Source organism: Styela clava, chromosome 1 (assembly GCF_964204865.1).
Source record: "Styela clava chromosome 1, kaStyClav1.hap1.2, whole genome shotgun sequence".
Lineage (NCBI taxonomy): Eukaryota > Metazoa > Chordata > Ascidiacea > Stolidobranchia > Styelidae > Styela > Styela clava.
This window is the reverse complement of record NC_135250.1, coordinates 8,300,020-8,314,937: the sequence shown is the minus strand read 5'-3', so window position 1 is coordinate 8,314,937 and position 14,918 is coordinate 8,300,020. Positions and strand designations below refer to the sequence as shown.

Here is a 14,918-nt window from a genome sequence, read left to right as displayed (position 1 = left end):
CAACGAGCACATTTGAGCAAGATTTATTGAACGCTATTGATTCCGGGGTTAACGAAACATTTATATTGCAAACACTGGCCGAAGGAAAATTAAGCATGGACCATGAATACAGGAGATGATCTTACTACACCCCATGTATAGTAGACGATCAGAGCTTGGGGAGTCGGTTGTCGATAGGGAAACATTTAACACGATGGTACTTCATCCTACGACGGCGCCCTTTTATGTCGGGTTTAGCAGCTTATTGTTGACTTATCATAATTCGATGGCTATGGGAACCCACTTTGAAAAACTTGATACAACCAATCTGTTATTTACTTAACACGTAAGTCACGTCCAGATTTGTAAATGGAATTACGCAACAAATTGCAACTTAAAATTAAAAAAAAAATGACAACATCGTAAACGAGAATAAAGGTTCCCCCAAGAAATTCTCAATTTGTTTCAAAATTATAATACCCGTATTTGATACCAGTGCCAAAAACAGAGGTGCTGTAGGAATTAATTGATTCGAATACAATTTCTCAAAATCCAGAATGCCAAAATGATATTTACTTATATGTATAAAGCTATCATGTAAAGTTATTTTGTATGGGTTCTAATGCTCAATGACGTTCTATCATCGCGTGGACGATATTTTCCACCAATGACCGCGCTTGGCCAAATTTGTTTTAATTTTGACAAATGTTCCCACAAGAATTCCAATATTTACAGAGATTTTCATTTAGACCGCACGTTGTGGAAAGTTGATTCTTTGTTTGTTCTGTCCTATGGTTCGGGGCAACCGCCGGCACTCAAATAATCGCGATGCCATTTTGATGGCCATTGGTTTTTTGTCGAATCAGACGGCGGAAATCTGTCGCAATTGTACTGAAGGATATTTAGTGACTATGATTAAGTTTAAACCCGATTAATAAAATGATAAGGGTGGTGAACGGTTCATATTTACACAAGTTCCAAATGTTCCCGAGCAAACAAAAATGGTGCAGATGGAAATTGCGTATCAAAATCTGAAACAGTCGCCAATTGGCAATTTCCCACATCCCACGATTTTGAGGTCAGTGACTTGACTTGGGTAGAACTCTTTTAAACTTTTTTAAAAACCCGAAGAGATAAGTGTCATCTAATCAAAAAGACTCCACAAGAATATCCACTAGGGAAACTTGACTTAAGAATCCTGTGACTGAGTATTTGCAAGAGCAAATACAATTACTATTATATTTCTATGTAGTTCATGTAATCTACGGTGACATGGGGTTGTAACTCGAAAGTACTTTTGACTTCGAGAGTGCAATGATTCGACAGGACTCGGGGATCGAACTTTGAAATTTGCAATACTAAAATTTGACTCGACACTCGGATTATCCGTGACTCGACTTGGCTCGCGGATTGGAGTCGAGGGCAAGTGACTGTGCACAACTAAAAATTTAAGCTTATATATTCAACATACACTACAAACTAAATGGGTAAAAAGAGTCATTTTTAGGAAACGGAACTACTTATTCATTATTTTCAGTGAGCCCTTATGAAAGACGTATATCCTTTTTTGTTATTCATTTGCCAACAAAACAATTTTTTTATATTTGACGCGGCTTTGACTTCAAGTTATCGTTAAAACTACAGAAGCCCTCTTCAGATTATTTGCCGAGCGTGTAGTCATGAGTTGGGATACTTATTCCGGACGAGAGCTCTCAATGTAACTGATCGAGTACACTTGAATTAAAGTGGGTTAGTATAATGTGTGTGAATATTATCCTTCATAGAAATAGGCATTATATCTTATTTGTACTCCAATAAAATTGGAATTATATGAATTTGAACATACGTTATTCAATTTGTTTTATTGCAAATTCCAGGGCGCCTAAGTAGTGGAATTCATTATTTAGAAATTCTCTATTTTTATCAGTGTTATACGGTTCTTGAGTTTTTTGAAAGCTCCCCACTTTTTTACGTTTACTACCTGGAAGAATTTACACTCAGAAACAATTCAAGGCAACAATTTCTGGGAGACGGATTGAAATAAAGGAATTTAAATAGAGAGAATGTTTAGGGTTCCGGTCACCAAATTCTTTGTCGAATTGATGATGGTAGAAAGAAGCCCTTGCTACAGAATACAAAACTTTTTGAGAACATTGGGCAAACAATATATTATGATCAACCCATGTCGCATACAGCAGAAAGAGCGAAGCCTTTGCTTTAAAAACTCGGAACTTTTCGTAATTAGAACGTTGACCAAACGATATTTTATTGCGAATCAAACAACAGAAAAAGAAGAATCATCGTATCGGCCTTTACTTTCAGTAAGGATAGTGTTACGCGAGGCTTGAATGATTTTTCAATGAGGGTGGATGTTGATTTTTCGGATGAAATACGGTTACGGGTTAGTGGATAAAAAGTTATTGATTCACGCATAATTGGCTAACTCGATCATTCCAGGCTGGAAAAATGGAGTTGATGGCGGAAATGAACTTGGATTGCCAAAACATGTTTCTATTCTCAATAGTGAAATTATTCGTTGAGAGTATTTCGACCCAAATAAGCATTCAAAATTGTTGATAATTGAATACCTTATACAGTAATCTGAGAAATGTTTACCGGCAATCGCCTGGCATTACATATTACTGGAATGCAGTTGTGGAAATTTAATGTCATTTGAATTAAGGTAAATATTACAAGGATTTTTGATAAAATCGCTGTAAATCATCTGCGAATTTCACAGGATATCAATAGTAAGACTTACAAGTTTTTTCCCTTGATTATCACCGGTGATCTGTAGTAATATTTACCGACGCTAGCTTGTAGCTTGTAGGTTAGTGGTTGCGCATTAGTAAAAAACTACATGTTGTGAACAAAAACATTGCGATGAACACAATAGCTATACTACTGACTTTTCTGGGGTAAAACATAGTAATTTTGCCAGTCAGGGAACCCACTTATTTGAAACTAAATTGAGATTATATAGGGGTACAAGTCCCATATTCACTGAACATGGTCTAAACCAAATTTTTATTGAAAATACATCATCCTCCGAGGTCTGTCTATGATTCTCAAAATGAATTGCTTAACTATATTAGGATCGAGACAATAAGCCAATTACATGTCACTCATGCGAATGAATTCAGTCCCCATTTTGAAAATTAGAAGCCTATATATGCCACAGTCGTAGTCGAATGACCCACCATTGATTAAATACCAGACATATTGCTTACAGTTATTGTTAAAACACATTAGATCATGATTTTTATCAAGTTAGTAAATACGCATTCAGCGTTGCGTTAAGAACTAATTTTAACCGTATACCTGACGTATAGCATAATTGTTGCGGCATAAAATCAATTCCGACTGCATTAAAACACTTTCGTGTAAAGTTTATCCCATTACATCGTGATACTGTTCAGACGCAATTTCGTACACAGACAGATATATAAGGAAATTTCTAGACCACCGGTTCTCCACCAGTGGGCCATGGCCCACTACTGGGCCACAGAAAAATTGTCAGGTGTGCCACAGACCTATTGAAAATTGCTGGAGTTGCTGCTAAATTTTGTTACATTTGATGGTATTGCTAGTAGCAATGAATAATGTTGTTTTCTGTTACTGGGCGGTAATTTTCTCCTATTTATTATTCGTGTGAAAGTGTCTCTTTTGCAGAAAGAATTTTTTGTTTTTTTGTAGTATTCCCAAGCATGTGCAATTTTGTGCACTAAAATGGGCCAGGAAAGAGATAAAGGTTGGAACCACTGTTCTAGACAAAAGGTTATTAATAAGCTAATTTGACTCAAACTTCGCCTTTCAATTCAAACAGAGATACTAAAACAGTCATTGAATGAGCTACCAAGATTTTGGACCAAAACAACTTTTCCATTGTGGTGCAATAATACTCGAGCTTATTTCAGATATCCCAGTTCTAAAATTTCACTTTTTTGAACAATTTTATTTTTTTTATCTATGACGCCATAAAAACATTTCATATAAAAAAGTGACGTCCAATTAGATTCTATGGTGCTTATGAGGAGGTCGTCGTTAAATAGGGGTTTCACAAATAACGTAACCCAGGTCCCCTAATCATTCAAATCCGGCCCTGGATATACTGGCAAAATGTTTTCTGGGCATTGGTACAATTTTGTCCGCAAATACACATCTGTAATATTGATGAAAAATAATATTTCACATCAAGTTTCTAACCAATCTAAAATTTGGAAAGAGTCTTAGTAAAAGCGGCAATCACGCAATACAAATTTTCCAAAGAATTCTAGAGACATGTATTGTTTAGTGAAGTATTTGAGAACCGGTTTTAATGTCAGAAATATAAATAGTTTATTTTTTTTATCGTGAAAATGCGCAAGTACCAGGTTTCATGACACTAGTGACAGAAGTAAATTCATCATCCGTTGGTAGACTGGAATGAAGTATTAATAATTCACAATGTTTTTACGACACGTATATAATTTTAGGACGGAATCTTTTAAAGTGGGAATCGAATTTATATTTTGTTTCAACAAATTAAACGAAATGTAAATTACTTTGGCTATTACGAAAAAACAATAACAATTCTACAATATTCTTCTTTACCCATATCACAAAAATTGTCGCACAGTTTGTTTGATTTTGACAACCCCTCTGGTAGTTGATTCATTTTATAGTATTTAAAATAGACTATCTTATACTTCACAAATAAGAACAAAAATAAGATTGCGTCTTTATATAGCGCGATTCAGATAATATTTTCGTGTAGTAATTTGTTGTGAGGTTTTCACATGATATTATTAAACAAGGCTTCGGGCAGACGCTTTTACGCAGGAAGAGTTACAGTGCAACGTAGAATCTGACCGACTCTGGAATTATTTAAAGTTAAACATCATTTATGTTACTAAATCAAGCAATATAATTATGTTCAATATACTAACCTTTTTGCTACGACTTCCTTTGTGTTAGGTAATCGACAGTGTGTGTCTTGCATCTCATGGGATTCCACAACGCATGTCATGTCGTCCTGGGAACACAAAAGAAAAAGTTGTTAAACAAGTTGGCTAAAGTTTTGTCTATCGTATTCCCTTGACATTACAAACTATTCCAGACACATAAACGATAGAAACTGCAAATAGTTTGCGACTTTCAAATGGTTAAAGTTCGTTCTATTTTCAAAAGCCGAACTTAATTTAAATTTATTTTCGTTCAATCGATTTCGTAATGAAATAGGTTCAATAAAATGCACTGGCCCGCAAGGTATGGTAACGGCTAGTCTTCAATTATTACTGGACTAAAGTTCGGGCATTTCTAGTTAAAAAACGTCCTTGAACTACGGATGACAATCATAAGCTTTGAGACATCAAAAGACCAACTTAATTAAAGCGATTAGATTTTGGCGAACCGATTCCATTTTACAACAAATCTAATTAATATGTGTAAGAACAATCATTCTTATATTACCTGGCGTCCATAAGCTGCAGCTTGCACATTTATAATATCCTTTCCTGGGCATCTCAAATGTATGTCATATCCCTCACATGCACGTTCAGTATGACTTCTCAAGTTCCCATCCGAAAATCCTAAAATGGAAAATGACTGTTAAACTCAAATGCAAACAAATGCAAATGCAAAGAAGCATGATAAAAGAAATCGGTAACACTCCAGCAATATCGGTGTAATAGGAAAAGATGACGAAACCTATATTTCAGAAGACCAAAACCCAAAATACGAAGTATCGTCCCGATGTTTACATCCCTTTATCATAAACTGCGATGTAATATTATTGATTGTAAAGTAAGCCATTTTCGAGTCTGCATGGTGTATAAATCATGGCCGAGTGGTGAAGAAGAAGATTTCGAAGAAGCCTTTTCTGGCATCATAGTCAAGGTAACAGCACCATTTAACATATATACTGCTATATCACGGCTTAACGCTTCAACGAAATGTCTTGGAATTTGCTTTAACCAGCCCCAAAATTGGATCCACGAGTCGTAAAATAATGATTTCGGGTAATTATGCATAGAACACAATATTAAATATTTGAGCCGATCCATTAACATTTATTATTCTAAATTATTCTATATAAATTAAATGTCACAGTTGAAAGCATTAACATTTTACGAAACAACTCATCGGATATTTTGGAATTAGTGGGGTAGTACAAGAGCTTAGAAGCAGAAGTTAATTGAAAGTAAATGTAGCAGTCTTGAAACATGCTTAGAAATATATCACGTTTCCATCATTAACAACTGGCTAACGTGACTTTATTATTGCAGTTTAAAAACAGGAGATATATTTGCATAAAAAAGTTTTCTAATCAGAACAAGTAATTAAGACTTGATTTATTAGCATCTGTGACCAATATCCTGATTTATTCTTGAATTTGTAATAACCCATCAAAAGTTACGATGTTTTCATTTCTACGATTCTATTATAATTTTACTCATGACCACATAATAAATCGGCTCATGAATGAGCAAACGCCACCAACATAACACGAAACAAATCTTTGGTCTTGATATCTGTCAACTCTTACTTAGAGGATTCGGAACTATGGAAGCGTTGAAAAGGTATATGTGCTTTCGTGCTCTATGGAAAAATACACCCCGGTTAGCAATCCCCAGTTCATACCTTTAGCCAAGTATAAACCATAGAAAGAACGCAATAATAGACCTATTTCGCTACGTTTCTACAATGGCCAACGCTGGGATAACAATTTTTCTATTGGTTAAAAACTGTCATCATTACGGGTTCACGCTCCATTTAGAGTGGGAATATTTTTGCTAGACGATTCAGTAACGAGAATGACGTCACTGTCGGGTACCGTTGAGCGTGGGTATATTGTTATTATTAGGTGTATTTCATCGTTAAGTAGGATACTTGTAAAAGTAAAGTTTACGAGATATGTGTCTTGGTACACTGTATCGTTCGTTCTTTACAATGCAACGCCTAGCGCTTGTGACTTGAGGAATGAAATTCAAATTTTGAACATGTGGAACATAACATTTACCATCCATTATAAGAAGCCAATCTACCTTGACCTACTCAGTATCTCTGAGTAGGTTTACACAATAACCACTCAATGTCTTTTGGTATCATACTCCAATAAGTGGGAAACCTCTGAAAATGTCGAAGTCAAAAACGAGAAAATCCAAATAATTATGTTCAGTTGAAATAATAAAAACACTAGCAAAGATGCTCTAATGATCTTTCGCGACAAATTCATCATTTGAGCCCACTCTATTTTTAATATATTATATTCGATAAAATATATTTTTGTTTCAAAATATTTGGTAAAACAAGATGATGCCATTCGCCAGACCTCTGCCTTTTAAGTTTAAATCCTAATGGTTTAATTTGGAGTCATATTGACTTTAAAATCAATGGAAAACTGGTTATGCCTCAAATAATAGCTTGAGGTCGGTGTTCACGAGAGACTTTTTGGCACGCGTCTGCCAAGCAGGTCTATTGTTTAACTTCAAGGAAATGTTTCGGCAGCAACAACTAAATTTATTTGTTTGTTTTATTGGATATTGAAATTGCCTAAAATAATATTATAATTTTCTAAAACTTAATTACGAAATATAAATAATGTGAACTTGGTGGATTTCATCAATCCGCCCTCCAAATTTTGACATTTTTCAAAACCAGTTTAATTAAAACGATAAAAAAGTATGCCACTGAAACGATCTTGTCGCTGTTCAATGATTTAAATATAAAAACAAAGATAATTGATTGATTTTGTCTACATTTATTACCTTAATATAATTAACTTTTAACTTGGCTTGCGAGTCTTTGTTCAAGAGAACTGACATAGACAAAAAATATATTTTTGCATTTTTAAAATATTAGAGTCACTTCAGAGTACCTATATCAATTTAATAAAACTGTGTAGTAGTTTAAGAAAAGTTGAATTGGACATTCGGATTCAACTTATTTTGTATATCATTTTTACACAATGATGAATCAGATCAAATAAGATATAAAAAAACACTTCCATCCATATTTTGAATCAGATTTTTTCTGTTTATTTATTTATATTTTCAAACTAAACTACACAAAGTCTTCATGGCTGACTTCACTTTAAAAGATTTTAAATTTTGCTTTTCATTTGTTGCCGATGAGACCTAGAGGCTAATTGATATATTAATTGGCCTTCAAATTGAATAATATGGCTACCATGCTATCATTGACAGTAAGTGTAAATTTAGAACAACTGGGCGAGGCCAATCAGTCAGTTGCACTTCATTATCTATTAGGGATAAACTGTGGGGTAAAATTAAGAATAAAATTAAATAATTGCCCGTTGAAAATCTCAGCCGTGTCGAGAACAATTTCGTTATGCCTGAGATACAGTGAAATTGAAATTAGTCCCAACGCGGCCAAAGATGTGATACGAGGGAAACACTTTTACATGCATAGCAAGAGATTGATCGAGACCAAACCTGTATGTCTATCTTCATGGCTAAGTAGAAATTGTAAGCAATACCGGATATGGAAATCAACCGTGATAGTCCGATATGGGATAGTTTTACATCACAGTCCTTTTGCGGCAAAAGAAAAAGACAAAAATCTTGACAGCCCGAGAAGCCGCTTGTGCACCTGTCGTACCCCACTCAAAGAGGTCTTAGTGCAAGCAATGACCGCGTAAAATCGCATGCGTAAAATACGCTGAAAATCCTATATTCTGTTTCCCGACCAAACAATTTGGCAAACCACTCGTTAATTTACTTCATTAACTTTAGTGGAAAGAGTTACATACCGACACCACTCAGCCGTGTAAAGCGTATGTGGAGTAGCTCTAGCACCGTTTATCCAAATTAGTGCATTTGATTTGCTTTTACTCACGCCAATTACGCTGTGATGCTCAGCTGTACATACAAGTAAAGTATAACTTAAATAGCTTAATCTTGGGTGGTATAACAAGCGCAGGTCACAGAAATGCGTAAAATGTTTCAGCTTCTCCGTTTCAATATGGTAATGATGCTATATCATGATTGTGGAACATTTAATATCAAATAAGCCATTCATTTGTTGAAGGCGGAATTTTTTAAAAAGTATTTCTAGGCAAGCCCATGATGTAAGTCAAGTACTGTATGGACAATTGAAAAATTTAATAGGACAATAATTTTAATTTCTCTGATTTGATCTTTTAATAATTTTAACAGTTTTAAACTGTATATCTGTAACAAGACTAAGAAATTTTTGTCAACAGTTCTCAACAGTCCAGTAGTCAGAAAGCAATAAATTTAAAATTCACGATATCTATGAATGAAGTTCACAAGTTCATGTTTATGTTTCGTTGTAGAATAAATTAAAAATTCAAGAGGCTACGTTTTTGAGTAAAAGTCTACGAATAATTAATCATTTTCCTTTCTAAATCTCACAAATAATATTTTGAAAAATAACTTTAACTGAAGTCAGGCCTGGTGCTGATATAGTAAGTTACAGGTCATCCCAAGTGCGAAACCATTGAAACACAATAAAAAAAGATAAAAAGTCCTAGGTCCAATAAAACTTTTTATTGATTATTAGAACAACAGTTAGCTCGATCAATATAAAATGTGCATTGAAAATTCAACAACAATCAAGTTACAATGTACATTCGGGATGGTTAAATATAAACAGTGTATTTCGAAATCATTAATTTATAAAAAAAAAAGAGAAGATTTCTTGAAACGAAACCAAGAGAAAGCAGTAATAACCAACACACTGTAAATATTCCAAAGTGCTAATTTCCACCTCACCCCGACGATTTTGAATATAATTAGTCATTGGTATAGGACAGCTAAGCATGATAATGTCGCGTATTTGACACTTTCTACCTTTTCGTGTGATAAAATTTATTCAGATTTCGAAACGAGGCCCGGCATTTCGTTCCGAATTCCCTTTGATCATACAATGTACCTTTATTTCCAATCATAATATCACATCAACGTGGGTAATCCCTGAGACAGAGAACAAGACAAAGCGAATTTTTCTGTGACAAAATGGATTAAATTTTTCGCTTTGTGGTCTATATATAGGTCGTTACATTATCCCCCAAAGCAGAAAAAGCGATTCTCTGTTAATATTTCACCATGCCCGGAAAGGGGATAAACATATACGATTTATATATGGCCTATGTTCTTTTTACTATTGCATAAATTATTGCTTTCCCATGTGAAGCGTTAAATGTCGTTGTAAACGAATGTTGTAAATCTAATCTAGGCATTGCATGGATGAGTTGGTGTTGTAATTTAATAGGTCGTAAAGACCGAAGCGTGAAAATAAGCCAATTTAACAACTTGTAACTAATAAATTTACCAATATGCTTACATAATTATGCATAATTACTATAAGCATGAAAAAGCAATGAATGCAGAAAGTTGAAATTTTAGCCTCTGATTCTTTTAGCAACGATGGCACGATGACCACACCGATAAGGGCTAATTTTTATACGATTTGTTCATATAATCGCTCTAATTTAAAGTTTAACATTGGTTTGACACCGAAAAACAGTCAGCAAAAAATAGAACCCAAGTTCTTGTTCTGATATTTAATGTAGTTGTGATTAGAATGATCTGTGCCGTCAACGTTTTGGCTCTACTCGTATGGCTGGTTCTAGATTTTGGGTATAATACAAGTCAGATAACTATGCAGACTATACCAACGTACCAGTTACAATATGTTTTCTTGTTTAATTCGTTGTGTATACACTACAGTGACTTAGCCGAAACACCTCTTGAAACACAACATGATTTTGCACAAAACGGATCCAACTTTACTGAATATTGGAAAATAGATCATGCTTTTGCATACACTGAATTTCAAGTTTTGCAGGAACTGTTTTTGAACATCACTAAGATGGATCACGTTCATGAAAGTGTTAAGATGAGAGATAAAAAAGTGGCCACCTCTCACATTTCTCACCAAATGACAAGCTTCGAAAAGCTATATTTAGCAAACCAAAAATGAGTATCCTTCTGGTGGTGAAGCAAGAAGGCTAATTTTCATTTTATATTAAGGATGAATCGGTCATAGAGAGCATGTTAAATTGTGGTCATCAAATTTGAGATACCGATTAAACTTCTAGTTAATTTAGAGCCTGATGGATAAGCAATTACACATGAAATCTGGGCTGATCGTAAAATGGAGGTAAATTTCACGCTATGTTCTACCGATAGGGTGACGGTGACGGGTAATTTAATCGCGGCGTGGGATTGGAAATTTAATCTGTTTTATACTTAGACTACTGGGAATGCAATATACTGCAGAAATACTAAAAACTTCTGCAAGCAATTTAATATTCAATATACATTGTGAGTAGAAGCATGGTCTTGCACCACAAATTTTTAAGAACTTTTCTTTCAATTTCTCTAAATCTTGTCTTATCTCTTCATAACCATAAAAATAAATAAAAAATACTAGTCATTTTTTATTGATGAAAACTGTTAATTTAAAATAACAGAACCAAACAATTCGTAGATTCACCAAATATTTCATGAAATTGCCGACATTATTCTGCATTGAATTTGAAAACACGCAGCGGATGACATATTTGATATGACGAAATAATCCCAAAATAAATACTTAGAAATCCAAGACAATACATCAAACGGAGCGCGTCGTGTTCTTCGATAAATAATTTGCAAAGCCTTGCCAAAAATCAATGATTTAGGACGGAAAATGATTTTCTTTGTCAGTCGCGTTCGATGCACACTATGAAAATTTTGACTGAATTATCACTTTCTCATGTAAATCAAATCAAAATAGAAATTTGAAAAAATTTAGTTGTATCAAATCAGGAATGTACAGAATATGAATTGTATCAAGGATCAAAATCATAAACTGATGGCTGTGGTCTTCTAAATCTTTCCGCCATTACATATCGCAATGATATTGTTGAAATCTGATATATTGTAGCCACGAACCACACAGCAAAAGGCTTAACCTAGATTTCATTCTATTCAACAGTTAACTAAACAAAATAGACGAGATAGGATTAGAGCGGATTTCCTTTTACAATTAATACAAATGTGACAAAGTATCTAGACTGCATTTGGATGAATAAAATTTCATCTTCTTTTACGATCACACGTTGACTTATGGAGTGAAGTATGTTTTACACACATTATTAAAAATACGCTACTCGATGTTGTTGAAGTAATTTCTTTATAAATGAGACCAACATTATTATCAGGTACATTTCTGTTGTCACCCCACCACTCTTTTTCTGGTCTTTTTTGTTGATTCTGTTTTTTCTTAAGTTAGGTTATTGTCATTTCAGTGGTAAGCAATAACATGCATAGTACCAATCAGCATATAATTCTTGAATCGTATCTCATGATAATTGTTATATTATCGACAGGAATAAAAATGTTTCCGTTCAAAAAAGATATATTGAAGATTGCTTACCGTAACCAGAGGTAGTGGTGATCAGAAATGTCATCACAAACGACGAGAACATTGGCATACTTTTTGCCGCAGGAGCTGTCTGAAATCTTCGGCGTTCTATCGCCGGTGTTTTCATCTTTGTAAGTTTTTATACGTTCCAAAATCGGGTTTAAATCTTGTATTCCTTGTTCTTTAAAAGTCTTTGCTGTGTTTAAATCCTTTTACGTGTGAATTTATTGTATTCAACCAACAAGGTCATACTTTACCGGTATTGCGTTATGTTGTACAGTACCAGCCTATATTTCTACAAAAAACATATATTTTATTTTGATGCGTATTCGAATTCCAAATGAGATTCGTCTGTCTACACTTGAGAAAATGAAGCTTAGGAGACTGTAGCAGGATTAATATTGATAATGCCCACTGCGGCCTGAGCGTCATTGATTAACAATATTAGAACAAAGGTAAAACGCACTAAACGTTGCAATCTAACTCAGAAGTAAGAACCATACTCGACTGGCCGCGAATGATTTGATAATCTTAATACAAAATGACAAAACAATTATTACTAACTGTCCAGCGTTGTAATTTCCCAGCGGTATCGCAAGTTCCCGACATATCACTCGTCAACCATCAACAAGCTAATTTATTGCAGAAACAAATCATTACAACTGAGTATTGCAAGTGACGAGCCTTAGGTAAGATACTCACGCCCGACAGATATCATAAATGCCCTCCAATATCTTGCATAGGTACATACTTCTACTAAGGGAACGAAAACACTTCAAGAATTCGGCCTTCTCACGACGAGCGTTACGGATGAAAATGAGAACGTAATCAGGTCAACAACTTTCCTACTCCGTCTTTGATTAACGAGAGGCCGCCAATACGGGGAACCAAAACAGACCACTGCGCAAATTTGCTTTCGATATTTTCGTCACCTTTTCTAACCGCAGTAAGTTGCTTTCTCGACCAGACTAATCGGAACATTAGCTTCTTATTGAACGAAAACCGTAAAACAAGGTAAGGGGCGCGTGTACCAAACAGTAACTAAAAGATGCAATCTAACTCATATCTAGTCTACTCTACGGTATTAGAGAATGTAAACAGCTCTCAACCCTCAACATTATAATCATGATTACCCATCAACATGCTAATGGAACATTTCGCCAATAAAACTACACAGAAGCCAGGTTGCTCGACCGTGTAACAGTAAAACACAATGAGCAAGGTACAGGGCAAAACTCAGCGGCTGCCACAGCCTGAATTTTTGTCTATTGACGTTGCTGTCGTTTTCAAAGGTTTAAGCAACACTTTCCCCGGTGGAGAGACTTGTGTAAATGTTGTATAAAGCATTTCTATTTCCCAGCGGACGTCAACTAATGCCTTTCATCTTGTGCTTTCATCAGATACATTCTCTGGTGCGTGGAAATTGCCTTACCGACACCATACCCAGCCGCACGTACAGTACTACAGTGTCGAATTTAAACGAGATTGTTTACTAGATTGGCATCTTGAAGCAAAAGTCAGAGGAAAATGTCGAATCTAAGGCTAACGCATAGGCATGTCCAGAGAGGGTTATCGGGGCAGCACGTTGTAGGGGGCTATACATTAAATTTTGTTGCTTAGTTTGATGATTTAATTATTAATAATACAACATTTCACTCTTACTTGTCCGTTAATTTATTCATTCTCATGTATATATAAAAATACCTATAATTCGTTCATCAACCGAATTATTTTTGAAGTTAGGTATAAAGGTCATCATTGCAAGAAACTCGCCCCCAGACCGCAGAAAAGTTTGCCACGCTCTTGGACAAACGTCAACGACGATAAGTAATAAACTAAATAGTACATGATATGGTAAAATTGGCGATATCGTGCCCTTTATAGCATTTCACGTGATCAACGCAAAATGTAAAAAACCCAATACATTGCCGATTTCAAAATAGTTGCCCTTTTCGTGATTATCTGATGTCAATAAAGTAAGGCTCACGAGAACTCTAGAAGCAAATATTGATAACAAATGACCAGAAAAAAAATTCTCCGTTGTTTCTTCTCATTATCTTTTTCTTGTCATTATGTTTATATGCATCGTATAGGATTACTAAATTATAACAATGAGGCAAACATGACTGACATGCGCTTAATTAACTTGAGCAGAATCAATTACTACGCCATTCCGATTATCCTAATAACCCACAAAACGCAAGATGTGGGGACTTGTCCTTATCGTTGCCCCTAAGCAATCAACATACCTGTTCGAGCGTTACCACAACAAAATCAATGTGCATTCAAAAAATCAATTGCTTTTGTAAAATAAGTAACCTGTGGGGGAAAAAACTTGTACACGACAATGTTACAAACTAATTTAGTAACTGTTCAGGCATGCATGAACTTCAGTTGTGGACTGGAATAATTATGGTGATTCGTTAACCATAAGGCGGAAAAGTAAATTAAACAAACCAAAATTAAAATCTTTAAAGTTGAAGTTGTCAGGGAAAACGAGCGGATAAAGGAAATAAAGTGTAACGAATCAGTGCAAAACTGTTTTAACGTGTCTTTCTGGAATA

General features: G+C 34.8%; 1 protein-coding gene and 1 long non-coding RNA gene across 4 annotated transcripts in view; one reads left to right on the top strand and one right to left on the bottom strand.

Moving 5' to 3' along the window:
- The window catches only part of LOC120338676 (adhesion G protein-coupled receptor L2-like), a 60,827-nt gene that overhangs the window by 42,555 nt on the left and 3,354 nt on the right, over nt 1–14,918 (bottom strand). For 2 of the 3 annotated variants that reach the window (XM_039406583.2, XM_039406592.2), the window contains exons 1-3: nt 12,367–12,654; nt 5,431–5,549; nt 4,908–4,993 (exon numbers count right to left, since the gene is read on the bottom strand). In XM_039406583.2, coding sequence (XP_039262517.2) covers nt 4,908–4,993; nt 5,431–5,549; nt 12,367–12,481 — 320 coding nt within the window. In that variant the 5' untranslated portion in view covers nt 12,482–12,654. Of the gene's footprint in view, nt 1–4,907; nt 4,994–5,430; nt 5,550–12,366; nt 12,655–14,918 lie in introns of those variants that run through there. The other variant, XM_078118568.1, reaches the window with a different exon arrangement.
- On the top strand, nt 13,173–14,069 carry LOC120339279 (uncharacterized). The gene is made up of 2 exons (XR_005569189.2): nt 13,173–13,368; nt 13,755–14,069. It is a non-coding gene; the product is annotated as an uncharacterized LOC120339279 (long non-coding RNA).